Source organism: Mesoplodon densirostris, chromosome 1 (genome assembly GCF_025265405.1).
Source record: "Mesoplodon densirostris isolate mMesDen1 chromosome 1, mMesDen1 primary haplotype, whole genome shotgun sequence".
NCBI lineage: Eukaryota > Metazoa > Chordata > Mammalia > Artiodactyla > Ziphiidae > Mesoplodon > Mesoplodon densirostris.
This window is the reverse complement of record NC_082661.1, coordinates 77,321,179-77,347,715: the sequence shown is the minus strand read 5'-3', so window position 1 is coordinate 77,347,715 and position 26,537 is coordinate 77,321,179. Positions and strand designations below refer to the sequence as shown.

The following is a 26,537-nucleotide window of genomic DNA, read 5'->3' as shown; positions in this document are numbered from 1 at the left end:
ACACCATCCCAACATTCCCCTCCATCTTTCCTAACTTTCTGTAGCCCCTCTGCAAGAAAAGAAGATCTAAGCAAATAGCCAGGTCTTAGTGTATGTTTTGCAATGTAAAATAAATATAGAAAAATCACCATTTAAAATATTTTATTTCTAATAGAAAAATAACCCATTATCTCGCTACTCAGCTAACTCCTGTTGACTTTCTTTTATTTAAGGCCATACAGCTTTAAAATTTTATTTATTTAGTTAGTTAGTTATTTAGTTTGGCTGCGCCAGGTCTTCGTTGCAGCACACGGACCTTAGTTGCTTGCGGCATGCAGACTCTTAGTTGCGGCATGCATGCGGGATCTAGTTCCCTGACCAGGGATCAAACCCGGGCCCCCTGCATTAGAAGTGCATAGTCCTACCCACTGGACCACCAGGGAAGTCCTCTCTTGACTTTTTTTTTAATGAAATACAATATATCATAAAATTCAAATACTGTGGAAAAATAAATGACAGGAGCTCTCTTTAGTTTGCTTCCAGGTCTTTCCCCAGATATGTACATCACCAACAAATTGTCTTTCCCCACCCCCCCAAAAAGAGTGTACATTTGTAAATGTTTTTCTTAATGTATCATTATACAAAATATCCTGTGCCTTGTTTTTTAATTTTCCTTAAAAATATTTCTGGAAGCTCTTTGGGTATTGCAACCTACAGAACCATTTCTTTTTAAAAGGCTTTATAATATTCCATTATAAGAGTTTGCCATCATTTAGTTAATATTAGCCATCATTTAGTTAGCCCCCTATTATTTCCAGTGTTTTCTTATTACAAACAGTGCCGAACAACATCTTATACATATATCTAAACTGCCTTTGTGAGTGTATCCACAGAGTAAGTTCCTAGTAGTGGAATTACTAGGATTTGTCCTGCTATTCCATTTAATATTTTCCCCACCCCACTGCAGTTAGAATCAAATCCAATTATCTTGATTTACCAGTCAGTCAAGACCTGACCCCTGCCTGCCTCTCCAACCTGTCAGTCACTCCTTCCTTATGACCTGGAGACACACCAGCCTCTTGTCTTCAGTCCTGCAAACTCATTTCTTACTTTAGGGCATTTGTACTTGCTCTTGCTTCTTGTAACACTCTGCAAAAGGTAGCTGACTCTTTGTCACTGTGGTTTCAACTATTGATCTAAAACAAATAGACTGGTGGTTATTACTCCAGTAAAGACGGGTTTATCCAGGATCAACAGAGCATTGCAATTCCTGGTGTGCAGCCATGACAAACCACATGCAAGTCATCACAGAAAAAGAGAAGGAAAACACTCTGATAGAGGGGAAAAGGAAGTGGGGAGGGCAGTAGTAAACAAAGAGTCCATGGCTTTTCATTGATTGAGTAGTTGCCAGGAAAAAAGAGAAGTCTCTCTTCTTCCTATTGGGCTCTGCTGTGGTCCCGGGGCAGGAGAGCTCCCCCTTCTGGTCTCCTGACTCTATTTAATTGAGGTTTCTGTGTATTAATTTTTTACACACACATATTCACCTTCTCAGTGAAGCCTTCGGGGGTTTACATGAGCACTCCCATCTCTTCAGATGATGCTATTTAATTTTAATCTTAGGATGTCACCTTATATGAAATTATTTTGTCTTCTCCTCTGGAAGGTGAGCTCCAAAAGAGCAGGAGTCCTGTCTCTCTTCTTCCCCTGACTCCCATGAGCTCAGAAGATCACAGGCTCATGGAATATCTAGTAAATAAGTGGTCAAAGGATAAGTGTATTTAATATGATTAAAAGGCTGCCAAATTGCTTTCCAGGTGAAGTCACTAGCTTTCACTACCACTGACAGTGCGTGTTCTGAATACCCTCAACAGCACATAGTACTATCAAGAATCTACCATTTTTGGCAAGTGTCCACTTTAAAGGTCAAGAAATAGGGACTTACCTTCCATTTTAAAGTAATTTTTCTTCAGACACTGTTAAGAACAAATCCGATATTTGCTTTGAACATAACCCCAACTCCAACTTCAGAAAATAAACAGGTAATAACAGACATTTATTTGAATAAGAAACATAGTAAGTAAATGAGAATTTCTCATACCAGTTTAAAATTGATATGATGCCTGAGTACTGAGAATAGTACTCAGTTTAAAAATGGAATCCTTTTAAGGCAAAAGTAGGACTTATCCTTGCAATATATAGCAAAACATTTGCTGGATTTTCTCACATTTGATTCCTTTCTCACTTCCCTCCCTCCTTTCACTTACTTAATCACTTAACTTTACAAATATTTATTGATTACTCACAGGTCCAGGTACTGTGCTAAAATCCTTATCTCTCATCAAGTCACACCCACCTTCCACTTAAAGCCTGCCAAGTCTGATGAGGAAAATCTGTACATGGAATGTTTGGGAGCATCAACTTATAAATTAATTTGCTGATTATATATACACACACACACACACACACACACACACACACACACACACACACACACACATATAGTTGTACTGGATTTTTAAAACTCTTTATTTAACTTTTTATTATACCCTCCTCATTTACAGAGATGTTTCTCGCAGTTCCCACTTTTCAGTGGTTCCAGGCACCTGACTTTAAATGAAAACATCCCCTCTTTGGACTGTCTTGGAGGTGGGGAGGTACGGAGAGAGAAAGAGAATTTTCTTCTTGGCCCTAATGTCCACCTAATTTTTAAAGCATAGGTTCCTTATTATTATTATGTTTTAAGATTACAATTACATACATAGATTATATTATCAGATGCCTCCATGTCTCATTTCATTTTTCCTAACTTGTGAGGAATGAGTGGAGGGATGGACAGAGTAAAAAATACTTTTCCCTCTGAGAAAAGAAAGATGGGTGTAACTATGGAAGCAGAGGTTAAAACACTGCTGTGAGACTGGGGGATCAGTAGAGGTCAACATTACGTTTAGCCCTCTCCTCAAACGTGATTCTGTTCCATCTACCACCGTACAATAAATAAAGCGAATTTCTCACGCATACAAATAGTTTTTGCATTGGACCAGTTGGTCCAGTTCTCCCATCTGCTAACTTCCTTCCCCCCTTGTCTCAGTTCATTAACTTTACCCTTTCCCGTACCCAAACCCTCCACCTAACCTCCTTCCCTCTTCTGGCTACTAGTCACTCTCGACTTTCCGCCACCCTCGTCCTCAGCATCCCCAGCCAGCAGCTGATTGGGGAGCTCAGTGGGCCGGGCCCCAGGTTAACGTAAGTCAAAGCCAGAGCTCGGAGGTGAGTGACCTGGAGGGTGCGGCGGGGGCCAGGAGGTAGGAAGTGCTTCCCTTTCACGTGGGATTTCAGCGCAAATTTGTCTGGAGTTCTTGCGAGAGAGCTGGCAGGTTTTTACTATTTATCACCTACTCGCCAAGCTCGCCTTGGGGCTGCACTCGGTTCTCGGAAACTTCATTCAAAAGCCAAGCTAGGCGGCCCACGAGGTCGGGATTGGGGGGTTGTGAATGACCTCGAGGCCACTTCCTCCCTCTCCGAGCCCGTCCTCTACTCCCCTAGTTACCTTCACGGAAACAAAACTGCCCCCCAGGGCTAGAGAGGTCTCTCTTTCTCTCAGTCTCCCTCGCAAAGGGTTAATTTGTCAGATCGCACGAGGGGGAGGAGATTTCCCCGTAGACAAGTAAAAAGGGTGATGGACAAACGTGCGGGCACTAAGACCGCAAGGCATTCGTTTCCTCCTACTGTGGATGCGGACGCCCGGAGGAGGAGAGTCCCAGAGCGAGGAGCTGGGAGCAGAGGCACAGGCAATGCTCAGCCCCGACTGTAGCTGAAAGAGGCCGGGGGAGACCGATTGCCGGAGACCGAGCGGCGAGGGGAAGACCTAGGGGGGTGGGTGGGGAAAGCAGACAGGCGAGCACTCGAAATCAAGCGCTTTACAGATTATTTTATTTTGTGTAGAGAACACGTAGCGACTCCGAAGATCAGCCCCAATGAACATGTCAGTGTTGACTTTACAAGAATATGAATTCGAAAAGCAGTTCAACGAGAATGAAGCCATCCAGTGGATGCAGGAAAACTGGTAGGTGATGCTTTCGCGTGATACTGTCCCCGGGAGCCCTGCGCGTCTTCCCGGTGTGCCTTAATGTCGGTACTCCCTTTCTGGGGCGTGAATCGAGCGAGGAACCGCGAGCAGCAGTGAGCTGAGTTCCCGGGTCTCCCGGGTGCGGGAGACATTGGGGCTGCATGAAGCGCCTGAGTCTGTGGCTGCCCCTGGGTGAACCGTGGCTACACATGCATCTTTAACATAGATTATATAACATAGACCATATATGTGTACATAGAGTAGATGTCTGTGCTACAGGGAAGGCGGGAGAGATGCCACAGTCCCTACCTGTGCTACTCCTTGTTTTCCTCTAGATTTGGGTTTTCTTGGTTGGCCTCCCGCAAGCAGAGTGTGAAAGGCAGTGGAGGGAGGACCCAGTCGCCTGCTCCCTTTAACCCTCTCCGGTCCGCCGTCCTCAGCTCTCTGGTCCTCGCCCTCTCCCCATCCTTCCTGCCCTTCCTTTCTCCTTGCAGCTCTGCTACTTCACTGTCTTCCTCTTTGCTGCTCCCCGGCCGGATTCCTCCTTTCCTGGACCCCTTTCCCCACGCGGATCCCTTTCCGGTTTCATAAAGAGACGGAGGCGGGGAGTGGGGGAGGAGGGGACAATGAAAACAGTAATAAAAATGAATGAACCCGAGCGAGCGGAGCCACGCCATTATTAAGTTTGTTTTACGGAAACGCCTTTTGGACACACTCAATTCTAATTCAGTGGGAAGCTGCTGACTGGAGTTGAGACACGGATTAAAAACCTCTGGGTCCTCAGAGTCCTTCGGGGCTCTTCCCCAGACAAACTTCTAACCCGGGAAAGCATCTTTCTTGTTCACTGTGTCCCTCCGCCAGTCCTTTTGAAAATCCCTGTGTGGGAAGCGATCCTGTGTCACCTTGCAATATTTAACAGGGGGAGGGTGTGTGTGCTTATCTCGCTTCTTCCCTGTAGATCGAGCTACTGTGGCAGACATTCTCTTACTCCTCTTAACCCCAGGTCTGGCGATCAGTAAAGAGCAAGCCCAACGCACCCCCAAGCTGGGCAGCGGCTGGCAGCCTCCCAGGTGCTGAATGAGAGGGTCCGGCCGAGGGGCTCCCTCCTGGGATCTGGGGGATCCCGCCCAACGCGTGCGCGAGCGCTTGCCCCCGGAGCCCTCACGACCTGCCTTCCCTCCCCCATCTCATCAATGGGAAACCAAAGACGCCGGCGCGCCGTGGGGCCGGGGCGGGGGAGCGGTGCAATAGGGGGTGCCGTGCACCGGAACCGGGTGGTGGGGGTTCAACGTCTTTTTCTCCGGCCCCTGGGAGTCGCGACTAGTCTCGGGGGGTTCGGCCGCCGCTCCCGCCTCCTCCCTCCCGGCCGGCCCGCCCGGGACCGGCGGGCCATTTGCGGCCGCAGCCCGGCCGGGCCCGCCCCCTGCGCCGTGCGTGCCGACTGGGCCCGGCCTGTTGGGGCGGGCACGAGCGGCCCGGCGCGCGGCCCTGAGCGCTCACACTCGCTGCGGCGTGGCTGGGGGCTTCCGCGGGCGCGGGGGCCGGAGGGCCGCTGCCTGAAGCCAGGAGGGGAACGCGATCCGTTCGGGAAGCCGGGAAGTGCGGCAGCACGCGGGGCGCGGGGCCGGGGCGCCCCCTGGGCCGCCGAGGCCGAAAGCGCCGAGGGTGGGTCCGAAAGACGGCTGTGCACCGGGAGGCTCGATCCAGTAGGAGTTTAGACATTTAAGGCCTCGGCGCTCCGGGAGGGCAAGCCCCCTCGGGCGCCACAAAGGGGACCTTCTCCAGCGGCACTTCCTCCTCCCGCGAAGGGGGTGGCGCAGAAGGCAGGACGGGGGCGGGGGCCCGGGGTGGCGGGCGGCACGGCGGGCCAGCCGAAGGCTCTGGTCTTCTCTGCAGCTGTCTGTCGCGTTCGCTTGCCACACAGCTCAGCCCATCTTCCTCCCCCGTTGGCCCTGCGCGCTCTGTGGTTTCTAACGTCCGCCCTGTCTCCAGCTTGCTGCACCCTTGTTGAACCTGCGTCTCTGGAGCCGGCCTCCCCTCGCGCCAGGCAGCTCGGGTTCACTGTGGGCCAGTGCCCCTCCGCGGTGGATACTGTCTCTTATTCACTTGTTGCCTTTTCTCTGAGGCTACTGTCTGTGGCTCCTCCACCTCCAGGTACCATTTCCCGCCTCTTTTCTCCTCTCGCTCAACAAGTACACTCTGAACTGGACAGGGCCTAGCCCTCTGGGGACTGAAAATGGCAAAAGTGAGCCAATTAATCTTCGCTTGTTGGGCTCTTGCCACTCTTTCCTCCTAGCTCTTTATCTGTACCTTTCATCTGGCAATGTCTTTCCTGGCTTTTCTTCATATGCCTAAATATTTGCATGTGTCTGTGCCTCCTATTAGACCATCATCTCTCCAGAGCATTGGTTCTTGTCTCATTCCAATCTTGATTATGCGGAGCACCTCAAAGAGCGCATTGTACCTGGCAGATGCTGGGGAAAAGGGTTGTCTAGTAGGTTAAGATGATGATGGGTGTCCATTTTATTGCCAGCACTACCTGTTAATACTCGAAGCTTAACATACTTGGCCTCCCCTTGCGTTTTGAATACTATGTCATAGTCACACACTAGGGTTTCCCCTTCCTGACTTTTTCTCTCTTTGACCTTAATTGTCTTGCTTTCTTCTTTTATCCCAGGGTGTATGCATTTCTCCCAATATCCTTCGGTCCCAGGTTTATAAGCCTCCCCCCAAAACCTCAACAGCCAAAAAGTCTTGAACCAGGTATATAAGAAAATGAAGATTTCCTTTTCATTTCCCTTGTTAACAGGAGAAGGAACTCCATAACCAAGGCTTACACCCTCTTGGGGGCAGGGGAAGTTTAGGAAACACAAGGTCTTACCTTTCCCAGACTGATTAAAAATGGCTTGAATAGCTTCTGGAGGAAAAACACAATGTTGTGAAGTTTCTACTCTAGTTTTTGACAAGACACTTTCAGTGGTCCTTAAAAATCCCTTAGACATAGCCTCAATTTAGAGGCTACGTCAAAACTCAATTTAGAGAATTATAACTTATCTCTCAAAAATAAGTTACACTTACTGTCTTTTGAAGAATTGTGAGAAAGGCCAGGAGTGCTGTTTTGTCAGTATGCTGTCTGAACTACCTTTTGAATATTGTTTGAAGGCCTTTATTAAACTTATAATCCATATTCATTACCTTATTACATATTAGTGTAATGGGACCCATTTTTGGAGTGGTGTTTTTATAAACTAAAGGGTTCAACTGAGGGATGTTTATCAAGTTAATTGCTGCTTAAACAATGATTAACCCTGTATTCATTGTTCTAGACACAGGATAAATACTATAGACTGTTTCACTCTTCTAGCAGGTGGTTTCACATGTAATAGATTAGAAAAGCTATGGAAATGCAAAGTAATAAATATTATGCCTTGGAGAATCATCCTGAGCCACATCTTGAAACTATATGTCAAGTTAAAAATATCCTGGGTAATATTATGTGGTAAATGAAAGTGTTTTGCATGAGGTAGAGGAAAATGCCTGCTTTTAGCTCAACAGCATTTTTGAGTTCTGATTTTACACAGAAAAGCCCTTGTGATTTTATGGCATTGAAAATAGAGGCATTTTGTTCTTTTATGAGATGTCTGGCCTTTACCTGTTATTTTCACGAATAGCTGACTTAATTTAAAAGGGCTGCCATCAAGAGAGCAAAACCGCCTAGTGATTGGTAAGGTGACATAAAATTCATTGAGTGAGAAGGGCAGCTGGGCTCTGCCTTCCCTTTCAGCAGCCTGTCAGTCCTGTGCTAGCAGCCCTGGATGCTAGTTGCTCCAGTTGTAATTGTCTGGCCAATGATGATTATCTTCTGATGTCGGCTGACACAGTGTCCACCAATAGGAAAGCAGGAGGCCTGTGCTGACTGCTGTAACATTATGTATGTGAGGTGACGTCATCACAGGGCTTGTCTAGAACCTCACGAAACCCTCCCCCGCTCCCCTCTGGCATCCTCCACATCCAGCTTTGTATATTTTTCTGACTTTCTCACCTCCCTTCACCCGTGGTAATGGCTATAAGGGTTTTATTGTTTTTATATTTTGAGTTCTGTATTTGGGGTCTAAGATAGTGTAGGAATTTTTAGAAGTAAATACTGTCTGGCTAAGGAAACTTTATCCACAAATTGGTTTTTACTAAGGAAAAATAATAAAAGAAACACTATCTGTAAAAAGAATTGTACATCTTTATGTTCTTTCTTATATGTGAGGTTTGGAAAGTAACGTACAATTTCAGTATGAATAAAACATAAAAGTATTATAAGCCTGTGTTAGATTTTTTACTCAAAATACAGCATCATAATGTCTATCAAACTTTAGAATGCGGCTGTTGTTCTTCCTGTAGTGACAGTTGCTTTGCATTGATCTTTAAAATCCTCCTTGTGACCTGTTGTATGCTTTTGTAAGAAAAGTGGCTGGAAAACAGTACAATCTGTGGTCATGAGTCAGAAAAGGCCACAGTGTCTCATTTAATCAATGACACTACAGCAAATACAAATTTGGTCAGCTGTCTAGGAAACTACTGTGTCCACATTGTACACAGTGTGTTGCTTGCCACTTATTTTGGAGAATCACAGTTCATATTAGCCTTAAGACTGAAAATCCTAAGTGTGAGGAACTTAACATTTCATTCAGTAAACTTTAGAAAGCACTGAGATGTTGCCTAATATGTATTAGGTTAAGAATGAGAACACTGAGAAAAAGTATACAGAGGAAAATTGGAATCTGTTATGATCCTAGAAAATAATGAAATGTTGTGAAGGAACTTTAATCTGAACTTTTATGTAGCTTTAAAAAAAGGATGTATATTCATGCAGTCTTTGATTTTTTTTTAGGATTTCCAAGGATAATGCAAAATTATTTTATGATTATCCATCTCTATATTTGCATTAGTAATAAATATTATGCATATGGTGGTAAAATGTTTACGTAGGCCTTTTGTTAAATTGGAAGTTAAATTTTGTGGTCTAAAGAAGGCTCCTTGGTGCTTTTAATGTTAGATGATAATAGCTCTAAAAGTGCCAGGATCACATTGGAATTTAACTCCAAAGTCAGTCCACTCCAAATCTAAGAGTTGTTCTGCATATTTCCTTCTAGGGAGAATCTATCTAGTCAGAGGGAAAGTTTTGAGAGGGATGGAGACTTAAAAATACTTAGGAGAGCATAAAATAACCATCTAGCCTGTCTTAAGCCAACAAAATAAAATGAAGGAGTACAGCAAATCAAGAATTCATCTTTGGTTCAATGATCTGGATATTTCAGGTCCAATATTTTCTGAGATGAGTTATCCAAAAATTATTGCCATGATTCGCTTAATTTTTCATGTCTGGATACAGGTGAGCTGAGCTGGCTTTATTAACAGGAATCAGACAAGAGTCCACACAATTTGCCTTTGCTCTGTACCTTTATTCTTAGCTTCAGATATGTCTGCTCCACTTACTTTCCATTTATCTTTGTTAGAAGAGCACAGGCATTTATCTGGAAAAGTTTACCTTAGAAAAGTTACCTATACCACAGATATTATTCCTATTGATAGCCTAAGGAAATCTGAATGAAACTATAACATGGCTTTATTGAAAGCTTTATTGAAAATAAAGATTTATTGAAAATATAACAAGGCTTTATTGAAAGCTCATAACTTCATTCCTTTATTTGTATTCTGATTGTGTGTGTATACAGGCAGGTACAGATGTGTAAAGTTGGCATAGTTATTCAGAATTTTAAAACAACAGCATCCTTAATTATATTTGACTTACAATAATTTTATTTTAGAGGTAGATTAATCCTTTTAAAAAAAAAGATTGCCCTAGAGTCAAGAATGGATTTGTAATTTTAAGTTCATTGAGCAAAAATCATCCCCAAGCACAGATCCTGGAAAGTCATCTAAGTTCAAGCTTATAATTTTATCATGATTCATTTCTGTGCTGAGAACTCATGATTTTTAGTTTCAAGGTTATTTTTCTTAGTATATTGGAATGACAGGTATTTTTAGGAACACTTTTGTTTAGTCATTCACCCACTACAAACTTTCTAAAATTTAACTTTAAGCCTGTCTTCCCAAAATAATGTACAAATGAAAAAGATTTACACTTATCTTTGCTGAGATAAATAATTAGACATGCTGATTAGAAGCAGTTTTGCTGGACAGATACTCATACAGTTTTCTAATGAGTTAATTCTCTTTCCTTTGGGATTTCATATTTTAGTTTTTTTCTTTCTATAGGTTTTTTTGGGTTTCTAATTGTAATATGATAAGGAAAATATCATTGATATAATGTATTTTGGGGAGGGGGACCCCTACTGTTTTTAACCAAATCTGTGATCACATATTTTAAAGTATAATGTATATATAATATAGTATATATATGTATATATATTATATAACTTCATTTTCTTAAAGATAAATTTCAGATGTTTTAGCTCAACCCTTTATTTTATTTTTTAAATTAATTAATTTATTTATTTTTGGCTGTGTTGTGTCTTCGTTGCTGTGTGTGGGCTTTCTCTAGTTGCGGCAAGCGGGGGCTACTCTTCGTTGCCGTGCGCGGGCTTCTCATTGCGGTGGCTTCTCTTGTTGCGGAGCACAGGCCCTAGAGCACGCCGGCTTCAGTAGTTGTGGCGCGTGGGCTCTGCAGCACAGGCTCAGTAGTTATGGTGCACGAGCTTAGTTGCTCTGCAGCATGTGGTATCTTCCAGGACCAGGGATCGAACCCATGTCCCCTGCACTGGCAGGCGGATTCCTAACCACTGTGCCACCAGGGAAGTCCCTTCAACCCTTAATTTTTTTAACACCCGTCCTGGGACTTTTTTGTTTTGTTTTATTTTTTTAATGATCCTTTGAATTCTGAGGCTCAATTTTTTATTTAATATATTTATTTATTTATATTTTTGGCTGTGTTGGGTCTTCGTTGCTGCGCACAGACTTTCTCTAGTTGCGGCCAGCGGGGCCTACTCTTCACTGCAGTGCGCGGGCTTCTCATTGTGGTGGCTTCTGTTGTTGCAGGGCGTGGGCTCTAGGCACACGGGCTTCAGTAGTTGTGGCGCGCACGGGCTCTACAGCGCAGGCTCAGTAGTTGTGGCACATGGTCTTAGTTGCTCTGAGGCATGTGGGATCTTCCTGAACCAGGGATCAAACCCTGTCCCCTGCATTGGCAGGTGGATTCTTAACCACTGTGTCACCAGGGAAGTCCAGAGGCTGAATTTTTGAATTGATTGTTAACGCTTAATGGGCAGTACAAAAGATCATTCTTTGAAGAAGACTGACAAGATGAATGAAATGCATGTTTATCATTTATCTTTGTTAGGAGAGCATAGACATTTGCTTAAAAAAGTTTGTTTTGTATATGTATGACTGATTCACTTTGTTATAAAGCAGAAACTAATAAAAAAAGTTTATGTTTATATATGTACACAAAAACGTGTATACACATAAACATGTTAAAGTGACTTTTTAAAAAAATGAAAACCGATACCCCATTAAAGACCATTTTGTGTGTGTTTCCTGCTATTAGAAAAGCATCTTCCTTGGAATTCCTTGGTGGTCCAGTGGTTAGGGCTTGGCACTTTCACTGCCGTGGGCCTGGGTTCAGTCCCTGGTTGGGGAACTAAGATCCCACAAGACACACAGTGTGGCAAAAAAAAAAAAAAAAAAAAAAGCCTCATCCTGAGCCAAATGCACTTTTCTAAAAATACAGCCTAATTTGACTATTTTTTTTAACTAGTTAAATAATACTATTTTAGTAAGTGTCTTTTTTTTTTTTTTTTTTTTCTTTTTTTTTTTGCGGTATGCGGGCCTCTCACTGTTGTGGCCTCTCCCGTTGCGGAGCACAGGCTCCGGATGCGCAGGCCCAGCGGCCATGGCTCACGGGCCCAGCCGCTCCGCGGCATATGGGATCCTCCCAGACCGGGGCACGAACCCGTATCCCCTGCATCGGCAGGCGGACTCTCAACCACTTGCGCCACCAGGGAGGCCCCAGTAAGTGTCTTAAAACTGCAAAATTTGAACGTTTAGTACTTGGATTTACCCCAATTATTAATAATTTTTAAAAAATCTTCAGTATGGGTAATAGTAGGTGAAACCCTCAAGTTTTTCTGTCTTTTAGGCCCAATTGCCTGTCTCCTTCTATTTATAAAGGTGGTGTTAATACAATGTAAAAGTTTTTAAGATGCTAGACCCACTCCAACTGGGGTAATTGACTTTTTCAGGTGAAGTGGGTTCAGTGGAATTGAACTCTTTGAAGTTGAGAATTTCATGATCTTGTTTCAGGGGGCTCAATAGGGGGGGAAAAAAAGGCCTGATGAAAAGGTTTAATCCTGAAGCTTTTGTTTTTAATGTGTGAGACTTCTCTTGAAGTCTTAGGGTACCTTAAGCATTTAAAAGCTGGTCTAGCAGTGGTTATCATTACAATAAGAGGGTATGAAGCTCAATACAAAGTTATTCTAAATATCAAGTTTGCAGTTTCCTCTCAATTTTATGACTTTTTGACATAGATTTAATTTCAAGATCTTAGAAAGGAAGGTAGATTTTCTTCATTCTGGAGTAATGATACTAATAGTTGATACATAGTTGTTTACTGATTGCAGACATTCTTTTAAAGTTTTATATATGTTAATGGTTAAATCCTCCCAACCACCCTTTGATGTATTATCTTTTTGATTTTACACAATAGGAAATGAGGCAGAGTATGGTTAAACAAGTTGGAATTTGTATGTAGGGACAAAAAAAGGAGAAATGGGCTCCAGCCTTGACTAAGGCTTGGTCACTCAGGCCCCTATCATCCCCCTATTCGTATGAGAATAAATATTCAATCAATAAAATAATGCACTTGGAAACTTGGCAGTACTGTAAACATGGAAGGTACCTGTGGTTTTAGTCTGGTATCTCACAGTGTCTATATTCTGTTTTTCGCTAAGTGGATCCTGAACACTTAAGGCAAGAATAACTACAAAAAGTATTATTGATGTTATAATGAGCATTGTACTATGCAGATATAAATACTTTAATCATTAAGAATTATTATAAGTATTACTATCAATACTTTTACAATTGTAGAAAGCCATGTCACCTTTAATAATGCTTCCATCATAAAATATTCCAATTTTATCTCAAACAAACCATGACCTACAGGTTTGGAACATGTCTTACAAAGCATACTTTGCCTGCTTCTCTGTGCTATGAGCACTGTCCACTCAGCTTGGTTCTAAACCCTAGGAGCTTCTGTTTCCACCTGGTACTGCCTGTAGCCAGGCTTTCCTTCAGGCAGGTTTTAGTAGCTACTGGTAAATAGCCAACACCTGTTGACAGGGGGAAATTAAATAAATAAATAAATAAATAAATAAATAAATAAATAAATAAATAAATAAATTTATATATATATATATATATATATATTACCCCACTCACACACACACGCATATGGGTTGGAGATGTCCTTATTCTTAAAGGTCAGCTCCTACAGTGTGAAGAATTAAAGAGAACATTGTTTTGTTTTGTTTATTAGTTTTAAATCCTTTTCCTGATTTTAAAGTAAATACTTACCATAGAAAAAAAGAAATGAAAACATTAAAAAATATGCAGGAAAAAAACCACCTTTAATTCTTATCCAGAGGCAACCACTGTTATTTTGCCACATTTCCTTCAGCTTTATTTCCAAGATTTTTATATACTTTAGATCATTCAGTGAATGTCAACGACAGATTGAGTTCTCTATTATGTGCTAGGGACTGCACTGGGCACTTTCATCCACCTACTGTCTCATTACAACTTTATATGTTGCTTTGTTTCCTTTTTACATTATAAATGTTTTTCATGTCACTAACACCTCTCTGTAAGTATAATTTTCAGTGGCTACTTAATATTGTATTGTTTGGTCTTAATTTAGATAACCACTCCCTTACATGTTAGGTTGAACATGTTAAGTTTCTAATATTTTGCTATTAGAAATAGTCCTCTGGACATTGTTGGAGGAGGTCATCAAGAGGACATTGGGCCCCAGTTGACCGGAGAGCCAGACCTGGGCGATTCAGGCTCTTCACCCCCTCCCCTGCCCTTGGAATATAAGTTTTGCCCACCATTGCCACAGCCAGAGCCATTTCAGTGATGCAGCCTTGAGAGGGTAATGTGTTGTTGAGACCATCTGGGTGGTATGCAGGGCTGAAACTCCTTAAGGACAGCATATAAACTCTTAGTTCTGGCTGGAGGGTGCAAAGATTTACTTGTCTTGCAGCCACCCAAGACAAGCGTCATTAGTAAGTCCCCTTGCCTGTGACCTGCCACCTACCAGTCTGGAGTGGCTGCCTTTTTCTTTGGTCTCTTCCTGGCTTCCAGTGTAAGGGGGCCAGTTTCAAATCTTACCTGGGTACTCCTGGGGATACAAACCAACAGCTGTCCTTCTAGGCCTGGAGGTGGCACTGCAGTGGGCAGCTCGCACCCCTCTTTGTGATGAGAGCACAGGTAATGTTTGCTGTGCTATTAGAGGTGTTTTATAACTAACCTATTATTAATAATGCTTGACTCATATGTGGCCTGACCCACCGGGCCCCTATCAACTGTAGAGTGATTCCCCTTTGAGACCTAGTGTTGTAGATACTTGGAATTTGTGGGGGGTTTTTTCTTTTAACATCTTTATTGGAGTATAATTGCTTTATAATGTTGTGTTAGTTTCTGTTATATAACAAAGTGAATCAGCTATACGTATACTTATATCCCCCTATCCCCTTCCTCTTGCATCTCCCTCCCACCCTCCCTATCCCACCACTCTAGGTGGTCACAGAGCACCGAGCTGATCTCCCTGTGCTATGAGGCTGCTTCCCACTAGCTAGCTATTTTACATCTGGTAGTGCATATATGTCAATGCCACTCTCTTACTTCGTCCCAGCTTACCCTTTCCTCTCCCTGTGTCCTCAAGTCCATTCTCTATGTCTGCGTCTTTATTCCTGTCTTGCCCCTATGTTCTTCAGAACCACTTTTTTTTTTTTTAGATTCCATATATATGTGTTAGCATATGGTATTTGTTTTTCTCTTTCTGACTTACTTCATTCTTTTTTTTTTATTAGTTTCTGCTTTATAACAAAGTGAATCAGTCATACATATACATCTGTTCCCACATCCCCTCCCTCTTGCATCTCCCTCCCTGGAGTTTGTGGTTTTAACACTAGCAGTTTTGACTTGGAGAATGATCCAATGGTCCAGGAAATCAAGCAGGCTCGTTTTTTTCTTTTTTGCTGAAGCATTCGTTTGTCAGAGCAGTTATGTTTGCTTTCTTTTATTGTCTGGTAGGTAGGAAATCTTGGAGGTAGAAACTTACGTTCTTATGACAAATGTCCCCACGAAGGAGTGCAGCCTTGGTACTGACTATAAAAGTAAGAGAAGATTAAGAGGTCAAGGAACACTGTGATCCTTAATCAGAAAAAATAGGTGGTTTAATGGAATTTTCTAGGTTAAAGGAGTGTTCTTCAAACTTTTTTGCTGACATCCACCTAAAAGATGTTTGAAAAACTATGTACTGCCTCACACATTTAATTGTTTTTCTTTGTAAGTTGAAGTAAATTAATTTTTTAATAGAGATAGAATAAATAAGTTGAGGATTGGCTAGTTTCAATAAATATTTCATGACTTGCTAAGATAGGTTTATCTCTTTGTTGAGTACTGCACAACAAATCTGAAATAAATGACATAACATTTTTATCCATGGTTTCATTCATTGGTAGCTCCAAAAAGCAGTCTACATTCCACCTCGATACATTTAAAAGATTCAGCTGTACTCATCCTACATTGTTTCTGGTTGTTCTGAACTGAGAATATCTCAACATTCAGAAGGTAGAGTCTAGTCAGCAGGAAAAAAAAAAAAGTATCATTCTGCCTCACATCATTGTTCATTTTTACTTTGCTTTTGGGGTGAGAGAGACACGGGTAGGCTGTCAAGTGTCTTAAACTATCTTTTCTTGAGTGCGGAGAAGGTCATAGCTGATAGCATTTCTGTGTGTGTTGTGGTCATTAGGACTAGTCTCCTAATTGGGCAAAGCAATTCCTTATTCTTGACTTGGTCATCCACTGTCAGAACCTGAGGACCTCCTCAAGAAGCTGAAGAAGTAGAAGCTCATTCTACTTGGGGTGTCTCTGATTATTTGAAGACTGTTCTACGTATTGACCTGAAAGTTATGACCCTCCATGGGTCGTCCATTAGTACTTAGTCCTGACTCTAGCTGTAATTTGTTCTCACTTCTGCATGAGTGTCTTGTATGCATTTGAAAATGACTACTATCTCCACTCTAGGCTTTCTTTTTTAGAATAACATCTGCAGTTCACTGGTAATCCACATGGACACTTCTGAAAAATAAAAAATTAGAACTCCTATACTTTTGAATAATTAAATATTACCTACTAGGAAACTCCTGAGAAATGTATGAAAGCTTACTAAAATTTGGCACTTCTACGTTAAAATGAGCAAGTCTGTATTGGAAAGTACAGTGAGGGAGTGGGGAGTCCTAATTTAGTATTCTACTAAAAAGTCCACAACATGGTGCTTTGGAACAATACAAAGCTCCTACTGTACGGGATATTCTGGAAATTTTAAGGACTCTCTGTTAGCCCGGAACCAGTGGGGTTGTCTTGAGTTGTAATTGGTTTTCATTTACTGTTCCTGCATTCATATTTGCAGAAATACTTTTTTGGAACCTGTATTTTGTGATGGCTGATATTGTTTGTGATTATACCGCTTTGGTTGGTACTTGGTTCTTCTCCAGTTCTTTGTAATTACTGGGATCGTTTTCTACTGACAAGAGGGTAGTTTGAGGTAGAAAAACGTTTGAGAACCACGCTCCGGTGTCCTCGATCCTTAACTAGGAATTTGGGCCAGACTCTCGTGGAGAGTTTGTTTTTCCTCAGAATACACGTGTACAGGCTTCATCTCAGAGATTCAGAATTAACAGGTCTGTGGAGGAGTCCAGGTACTGGAAACGATCTTCTCAGCTGATTCTTGCCTTAATGAGGAGCGCCTCTGTGGTGGTTCTCATTCCATCTCACATTCTTTGCGTCTGTCTTCTCAGATCATTGATTTCACAAACTGGACACCTCTCCCTCTTCTAGCCTGTTCCACCTCCTTTATCAGCTAGCTACATGGGACCAGGCCGTCACTCTGCCCAGCACCCTTCTCTCCCTCCTTCTCTCCCTCCTTCCCTCTAATTCACAGCCAAGTCCTTTGTGATCTGGGCCTCAGTTTCCTTTCTCTCAGTCCATTTCCATTGCCACTGGCCTCCTTCAGGCCCCCAGCACTACTTTTTGTCTCCTCGCTCACTTTCCAACCTCCAACTCCTGCGTGTCCCTCCCATAGTAAAAACCTTCAGTGGTTTCCCCTTGTCTATAGGACAAATCGGAATTCTTTTGACTGATTTGAAAAGCCATTCAAAATCCCAGCTCCAGATTATCTTCCTAGTGTTACCTATTGAAATAGCCCTCCTCCCAGGCCTATTCAAATACAAAACCTTTCTCTTCCCTGCCCACCAAAATCGGTTGTCCTTTCTTTGTGGTTTGCTGGCACTTGGCTCATAAACAGATTAGTATTCTTGCTTCTATCTTTGAAATCAGTGCCTATCACAGAATTTGGCTATAGTTGCCCTCACTGTGTGTTGACTAGATGAATGCAGACATGAATGAATACACAAGGCTGTTTATTTACTCTCGGATGTGTTTCTGCTTTATTATCCAGTACCTCTTTATATGGTCCTTAAGTGAATTATGGGAAATTGTCTAGTGCCTTCTTGAAACAATAATAAAAAGACTTCTTTTTTTCATCTAATTTTCTTTTTAAGAGGAAAGATATTCATTTAGCATGACTAATTTTTAGTGAATCCATTTTAATTGTTGGGGATTATTAGTCCTTTTCTAGGCAGCCAAACCAGCCACTCCAATCAGAAAGAAGTCAAAAGCTTGCCTAAAGTGGTGGGGAAGGTAGGATTGTATGCACAAGGAAAAAAAAGTCAGGAAGAAAATAATATTGGTACCAAAATGGTAAAAAGTAGTTGTATAAAATGATGGTTGTTATTTCTCTTATTGCTCTTCCAGTTTTCCATAATCTTTTTTGTATTACATTCTGGGTATGTATAGGTGGTGGGATTTTGCATATGGTCATATTTTTTCATTTTTTGCATTAACTATAGTGTACTTACTATCTTCATAGTAAAAGATCAGCTTCATTTTATAATGGTGTATTATCTGATACAAGGTAATAAGCATTTTTGTAAAACACCAATGCACATTTTAAACACAAAGGCATTTTGTGAGAACAGGGAACTGCACATTCTTATTTCAAATGAATACACTTTCTCAGATTAAGGTAGAGATTAGTCATACTGTTGATGTCACAAAAACTTCCCTGTCTTTCTCCATTTCTAAATTATACAGTTTGATTATTTTTTTAGTAGGAAAGTTTCCTGCTTCTTTAAGGAAGGGTGATAACAGACATTCATTTCACTTGAACATGACAACTTTTATGTCTGGGTTTCAGGAATGTATCTAATAAGGCAAAGGTTCCCCAGGGACAATAGTCATCTAATCTAATAGCAGTAAAAGATTAAACATAAACCTGTCTCTAGAGATCGAAAAATGAATCAGATAATCAACTCAGGGACCTCGTGGCACCTGGAAACAGATGCTGCACACGTACCTGGGATACATCATTAACAAATACTCCAGCACTGCTGAATGCCTGGGAGAACGAGGCATAGAATGCCTGATTTAGAGGAGCTGGAAGGAATTTGTTACTCTGCAATAAAGGGCCAGTCTAGTCCAGAAGCCAGGCCTTGTGGAGCCAGAGAACCTGGTGTGTCTAGCCTGGTAGGAAGTCCCAGAGATCTTGTTGGGACCCCAGTGACAGAGCTTTTCCACAGGACTGCTTTGCAGAGGTCTTATCAGTTCTGGGCATTGCTTTGAACTCTTGCTTCTTCTGGACTTACTCTTAGAGAGAAGAGAGAGACAAGGGATTGACTGCAGTGTGAGAACATGAGAAGTAGTATTTTGTTTTTACAGTTATCTGTGTCTAGGAAGCATTGTCTCAGCCAGCAAACAAAAGGGCACAGGAGCCGGGAAAGGGAGGGTGGAGGAGAATGGGTCCAAATTATATGAGATATAGTTTTTAAAAATCTCTGTAATTGAGTTAATGATGATCTTTTGGTCTTAACCTTCCTATAAATTTAGAAAAAGTTCTGCCCTTAAGCTCCAGACAACTTAAATAAGTATTCTTTCTGGATGCAAGAAAATAAGCTGTAGGTTAGAAATATCCTAAAGGAGCAAAAAAGAAAATAGTAAATATAAGGAAAATATTAGATATATTAGACTCAATTTTTCTAAAAGAGTGTTAAAAATACTATTTTCTCAAAATTAATATTTCTTGAAGTAAATTTAAAAATTTAATCTGCTAAATATTTATGACTTTCTTCTGCAACAGCAGAAAAAAGGTACATTTATCTCTTTTCAGGTAACTTTTTTAAGGGAAGTTTTTTTCCTATGAAATTTATTTTTTTTTAATTTGAAAACTACCCTAAAATAAAGCATAAGAAATTATACATTGTCTCATATTCTAGAACACATTTATGAGCCTAATACCAAAATTACAATTCACCAAGTATGAAACATTCTGACTAGCACAATCTCTAAATATATATATACATTTCTGACTGGTAGAGAGTGAGGGTTATATGATTGTATCTGACATTTTAAAACATTAAAACAGGAATTTTCACATTATAAACTTTTGATAAATTTTTAAACATTCAAGCAAATTTTCACACTTTAAACGCTTGATATGTATTTACACTTTGTTTTGAAAATAGGCTTTGATTTCAATGTCATATAATATGAATATTATAATAATTTTAAAAATAAGTATTAATTATTGGGCTTTTTTTAAAATTGGGCAAATGTTGATGCCAGTCCCTCCTTTAGTTCTGTTAAGACAAGCAAGAAGTTGTCAACATCCTGTAACTGCTGTGTAGGCTTGGATTGGGGGTATTTTATGTGGATAATTAAGGCAAAACAGCTGGTTTTTTGAACTTGCATTATTATATAGAGAGAATAACACACTCACAATGGAAAACTATATAGAATAAACTAAAACAAAAAACAAAAAAAACCTCTACCATTATAAGAGAATTAATCGTGGCTAAGGGACAAAAAGTTCGGCCTTAGAGATCTATTGCATCATCAGACTAAACTTTCTGTGGAGATTGTTTCTTCCCCCAAAAGTATTTGGTGTCCAGAGGCTCTTTTTGTCCCAGCAACGCTGAAGGGACCAGGGTATAGGGACTCAAGCTGGTGAATTATGCTTGTCCTACTTTCTCACAGTGGAATACAGATTCTAACAAAAATTGGTGCAATTGGATACCCCTTTCAGGATTAAATTTTACTTAGTGGGAAGAATACGTAGTCTCTTTTATGTTTATAGTCTGTCCTATCTGGATATGCTCTAATAGATTTAAACTGTTTTCCTAAGGTAGTTACAATATAACAGCTCCAAATGTCTTGTTTATATGCAAAGTCTAAGACATTTGGAATGTAGTAGTTTTCTGAAGTATTGCTATAAATTGTGTTTTCATTGATCTTGGGCCAGACCATCAATAGCTTGCCAATTGTCTTCATTAGTTGGCTTAAATTGTTTTTTTCATGTGAAAATGAAAAGCAATACTCTTGTTTTCTCATGAGTTCAGCTGAGTTTAAATATTTAATATTTCCATCCTAGTTTCTGAAATTTATGTATGTATTGTTTTTCATCAAATTGTATACACCTGGAGGCCTAGAATTAGGAGATATACATAAAATCTTTACTTTTTTCTTAAGACTTTTCTTATGTAGAGAAGTATTAGGATTCATCTTGATAAAGCAAAGATGTGTACTGTCACAGAAACATTTTTTAAAGGAATAAACTCCTATCAGTTGTAGTTTCTTCATCAGTGGATAGGCCTGGTGCAAGTAACTTTAAGTTACATATTGTAGAAAATTTAGGAAACACAAATAAGCAAAAATAAGAAAGCAAATGTTACCCTGAGATAAACATTAACATTTTGGTGTAAATCTTTTTAAACATCTTTCATTCCATCTCTCCATCTCTATGTTTTTAACAAAAATATTTTCATAGTGTTCATACCATATTTTTCTGTAACCTGACTTTTTTTCTTAATATGGAATGGAACATTTTTCCCTGTTCTTAAATACTTCCTTCATTAACTTGTAAGCAGAACTATGTTTATTTAATGTAATGTTCTAGCTGACATTAGAAAACTTGAGGAGACACATGTCATTCTTTTCAATCAACATATTTTCTATCATCCTTAGAAGGAAAAAGAAAACTAGTAGCTTTAAAAGAGCAAAAGAATACACTGAATAACAGCATTAAAATGGTTTTAAGTTTGACCAGTAGAATAAAAGTGCAATAAATTTCAGATTATTTTCTTCATGGATTATGTCTTCTTTGGGTAATAACTCATCAGTTTGCTGTGCAGAACAAACCCGCCAATCAAGGAACTATGTTAAGATGCTTTAACTGCAAGTAACAGATTATAATTAACTGTGGCTTAAAACATAAAACATTTAACTATTTCATATAAGAATAAATCTGATTGGAAGCCTCTGTAGTCATTCAGTGGTTTAATAATGTCATCAATGTTCCAAGTTCTATCTGACTTGTTGTCTTGCCATCCTTAATGTATCAGCAGTATTTTCTTGGTGGTTCCAAGATGGCTTGCCATTTCACCAAACATCTATCCTCACTGCAACTTCCCAAGCAGAAGGGAAGGGACAGCGGCAAAGAAGCCTCCTTTTAGTTCTCTTCTTTGTCAAGACGATACCTCCAAGCCAACTTGTTCTTAATAAGTCTATAAAAGGATTTACTTCTATTATTGCTGTCAGTTCATCTCATCGGTCAGGCCTGGGTCACGTGCCTCACTTTTGGACCATTCACTGACAAAGAGGAGTGGAATTGCTTTTCTAACCCTTAGACTGCTGACAAAGAGACTGATTGCCTTGAGATTCTTATACCTTTCTTTCAGGGCTGTGTGCATTGCCCTCCAAACGATATCAGATTAAGTTTCCTGCTAGCAAGGGAAAGAATTGGGTTGGCTAGCTTACCCTCCACTGTGCTAGTAGTACAAGAACAGACACTCTAAGAAGACAGAAAAGATTTAAGTCTGAAATAAAATTCATTTTGGTACTTTTTACATGACTCCTCACAGACAGAATGGTCTTATTAAAAAGTGGAAACATTGACTTATTCATGCTGATGTTAAACACAAATTATTGTGTGAATTACTCCTTAGTCTCTAAGAATGATGGAGCTGGAAATACTAAACTTCCAATGGCAGTGGAGGAATAATTCCTAAACAAAGTCCCAAGAAATGATTAAGAAAGAACTGTTCTACACATTGCATGATGTGAGAGTACTAAAACTTGACCCAACATTGACAAAGTGCTGGGATCACTGATATCAGAATGTATCATTCATCTTCAGTAACTCGGTACATAAACTCAATGCATATCTTACCTAACCTTCCAAAGCATGGCACTACTTTGGAATAAGTAGCCATTATTGTCTCTGTTGGATCATATAACACGTGCTAGTAATATCATACCGAGGAATGATATAGTGACACTAGGGCCACATTCTGCCTAGGTTTGAATCCTTGTTCAGTCACTTACTAGGTCTGTAACCATGGGGAGGTTACATATCTTTTTTTAAACCTTAGTTTCCTTATCTGTAAAATGTGGAAAATAATACTGACCTGATAGAGTTGTTGCCTTGATTAAATGAATTAATGTGTGTGAAGTATTCACTAATGCTATGTGCTATATAAGTTTTAGGTATGTTATTATCATTGATGTTAATGTGTCACTATTGAACATTTTACCCAGTACATTCACCTTGTCTCATGGTCCCCTCACTGCAACACTGTGAGCTAGGAATTTTCATCCCCGTTTTATGGACAAGAACTTTATATACTTTTATGTCCCAGATCATGTTGTGAGCCCAACAGTGATTCTGTTTGTCTTTTTAGTTTCTTTTTTTTTTTTTTTTTTTTTTGCGGTATGCGGGCCTCTCACTGTTGTGGCCTCCCCCGTTGCGGAGCACAGGCTCCGGACGCGCAGGCTCCGGACGCGCAGGCTCAGCGGCCATGGCTCACGGGCCCAGCCGCTCCGCGGCATATGGGATCCTCCCAGACCGGGGCACGAACCTGTATCCCCTGCATCGGCAGGCAGACTCCCAACCACTTGCGCCACCAGGGAGGCCCTTTTTTAGTTTCTTAATTATAAATTTTACTTATAGTGTGAGCAGAAATAATAAAATATGTTGAATTTACACATTCCTAGATTATACAGTCCATAAGATCACATTAGAAAGTATGAAGAAGAGATAGGAATGTTTGGTTAATAGACAACAAGTATCCTAGGAGTTAATTGCACTCTATAGAAATAATGTTCATTCACTGCATTAATTTCTTGGGATTGATTTAGATGCTTAGATGTAGCAACTCTAGGGTGAGAGTAAAAATACAGGTAAAGATCATGGTATATTACGTGACAGTTTCCTGTGCTTTAAATATATTCTATACCTGTGGATTTTGCATCCATGACTAACATGTCTAACAGAGGGAAAGCAGGTCCAGTCTGGTGAATATATGTTGACACTAGTAATATCCAGCTCAGTGCAAGAGAGAACCTAAGGTCAATTGAAATTCTCAGTGAGTCCAATCTGATTCACTAGGGCCACAGGCAGAAAGAGATACCATCTGGTATTTTTTTTTCATTTGTGTTCAGAAGTAACAGCGTTCGTCATTAAGATATGTACTTAAAGTGATTGAATGGCTTTATATCCCTATATTTGAGATGGTTTTTATTTTTAGTTTGCATTGAAAGTAGTGTCATTTCACCCTATTTTTTCTCCAAAGCATCTTGCAGAAGGACCAACTAGTTAACCAAGCAATTTTTTTACAGTTCAGCAAGTTCTTTTGGCAGACTGCAGCCATGGACTATTTAATAATAGGGTAAATTAAATTATCATGGCCTCCTGCATATCTAGAAATCAGGTGATGAATCCATTCTCATCAAGTCTAAGAGTTTTTTTTTCTTTTTCTCTTTTTTAAAGGGAAACATTTTCTATAATCAAAAGATACATCCATTGCAGAACAAAATGGAATTATGGTATGAGCCATTGTCCCTTTTTACTGAAAATATTTTTTAAAATCCCATTTTTCTAAAGGCAGTTTACTCCATCAGCCAAGATGCCTACCTCTTATAAAGGTTTAGATGATGGTCAGGAGTCTTTTGAAATGTTTCAGATGTGGATGCTGTAGGATGAGAAAATGACTGGTTGAGGGTATCATTCGGGGCATTAATGGAATCTGGAGTAGTTATTGCCATCCTGGGACTAGTACTCAGAGAACAAATTGATCTGCTGGAATCCCAGTTTGCCTGCTTCCATGACAGCCTGCTCTTGAGCCTTGACAGCCTGAGTTCACGTTTCCCTGTTTGTGTTCATTCTCACGCTTGACTAAGTCACACCCAGCAATTTGTATTGTCAAGGCGAAGAAGCAGGTCAGAGGTGCCATTTGAATGTATAGACAAGCAGATGAAGTCAATGGATGAAACAGCATACTACTATGGTGATGCAGGCTGTGCTTTTTGTACTTTCTTACACAGACCTGTAGGTTGACTCAGCACAGGGCTGCTGGAAGGTATCACCTGAACATATGGAAAGTCAGTGTGGCTCCAAATTCTGTTTTTCCTCTTGTACTTAGGACCTGAAGAAAAGCAGGTTTGGGAGATCTGGGAGTGTTGGTTTTCATGTGTTTCTCCTGCACTATATAGCATCAGGTTCGGATGAAAAGTCCCCATATTCCAGGGGACATAGGTCCATTTTCTCACTGTAATAAGACTAAAAAGAAGCCCTTTGCAGAGTCCACAGTTAAAAAAAAAATCAGCAATAATTTTAAGTACTTTGGGATAATGCAAGTATTTATTTTTGCAGGAATTTATTTTAAACTAAGCAAAGTCAGATCACATTTCTCAAGGAGAAAGGTAATCACTCACCTAAGCAACTGGTATGAAGTATGGATTATACTCCAGAAGGCTCTTTCTTTTCAGGGATGGATTAGTACTGTCTACCTCTGATCCACATTCTTTGTAGGAGGTACAGTTGATTCTCATTACTTGACTAGTTATGTTCTATAAAGTTGCTGGAAACACTAAATTAGCAAATTCTGAACCATTGCTCCTAGAGGAAATACAGGGTTAGGTTCCTGCAAGCCCCTGGTCATATTTTTGTCAACCAAGCAATGCTTGTTTTATGTGTTTCTGTTTAAAGATACCTTATTTAATGTATCATTGATTCATTAACATTAAACTCTCAGCCAAAAGCACCATAACTCAGGCCTGAATGAAGCTTATCTGACACATGGCTTTCTCGGTAAGACACAGCACAGCCTTGTACTTAGGAACGCTAGACAGCATTTCAGCACCGGGGGCCATTTTAAACAGTGAAATCGCCAACAAAAAACACAAAAATGCAGAAAATGTGACACTAAGTAGACTGAAAAAAGGACACTTTTTTACAGTATGAGAGTTGAAATAACAAGGCAGAGCGTTGCCTTGTTTGACCTCAGCCTGGAATGCAAGCATCAGGCAACTCACATTAAACACCACTCTGGGAATGACCACGAATGACCATGGAAGCACTGTGTGTTTAGATTTGGGGGTGAGAAATAAATTTTAATGAGTAGGTGAATTTGCGACAATGAGGATCAACTGTATTCTGCTGTAGGAAGTAACATCCAAAGTTCAAGTGTTCCTGCTGTCCTGGATAACCCTAATTTATAATGGCAGCACTCACCTACCCTTAGCAGTGAAAATACTTTTTCACAGAATGCTGAGAAAGCAAGTCTCTTCATACATAACAGAGAACTTGTCTTTTCAGATTTACATCACAAAGCATGCCTTTAAAGCTGGAGATTTAAAATTTTATTAAAGGAGATAATTAAAGGAAAAAAATAAACCCCCAAACTGTTGTGGTTTTCTAAGGGAGAATCCAGAGAGAACTAACAGCTAACAGTTATTGAGAGCCTATCCTGGGCCTAAGATGGACTTTATGAACATTGACTCACTTAACCCTCCATTTTACAAAATACAGTTTGTAACGGGGCCTGTTTTGCAGCTGAGGAACCTCAGGCACAGAAAGGATGAGTAACTCGTCAACAGTCCTACAGCTAGCTGGTTAGAGACGGGTTCACAGCCAGGCAGTCTGGCTCCACCCACTAGGCTGTACTCCGTCTCCCACTTTGGCCTGCAGCCTCCGCCCTTATTGGGAAAATCACAGAAACCATTTCCAAAGAAAATATTTTAAAAGGGTAGGGATGGGTGGCAGGGTGGGCTTCATTTTGTTAAGGAAGGCCCAGATCAATGGGAA

At 40.5% G+C, this 26,537-nt stretch overlaps 1 protein-coding gene and 1 non-coding gene across 3 annotated transcripts in view; one reads left to right on the top strand and one right to left on the bottom strand.

The window, feature by feature from the left end:
- Window positions 1-349: 349 nt before the first annotated feature.
- TRNAR-UCU (transfer RNA arginine (anticodon UCU)) lies at window positions 350-422 on the bottom strand. The gene has a single exon. It is a non-coding gene; the product is annotated as a tRNA-Arg (tRNA).
- A 2,803-nt stretch (window positions 423-3,225) lies between these two features.
- The window catches only part of ELOVL6 (ELOVL fatty acid elongase 6), a 138,315-nt gene continuing 115,003 nt past the window's right edge, over window positions 3,226-26,537 (top strand). The window contains exons 1-2 of one of the 2 annotated variants that reach the window (XM_060104943.1): window positions 3,226-3,246; window positions 3,922-4,042. In XM_060104943.1, coding sequence (XP_059960926.1) covers window positions 3,954-4,042 — 89 coding nt within the window. In that variant the 5' untranslated portion in view covers window positions 3,226-3,246; window positions 3,922-3,953. Of the gene's footprint in view, window positions 3,247-3,663; window positions 3,768-3,921; window positions 4,043-26,537 lie in introns of those variants that run through there. The other variant, XM_060104933.1, reaches the window with a different exon arrangement.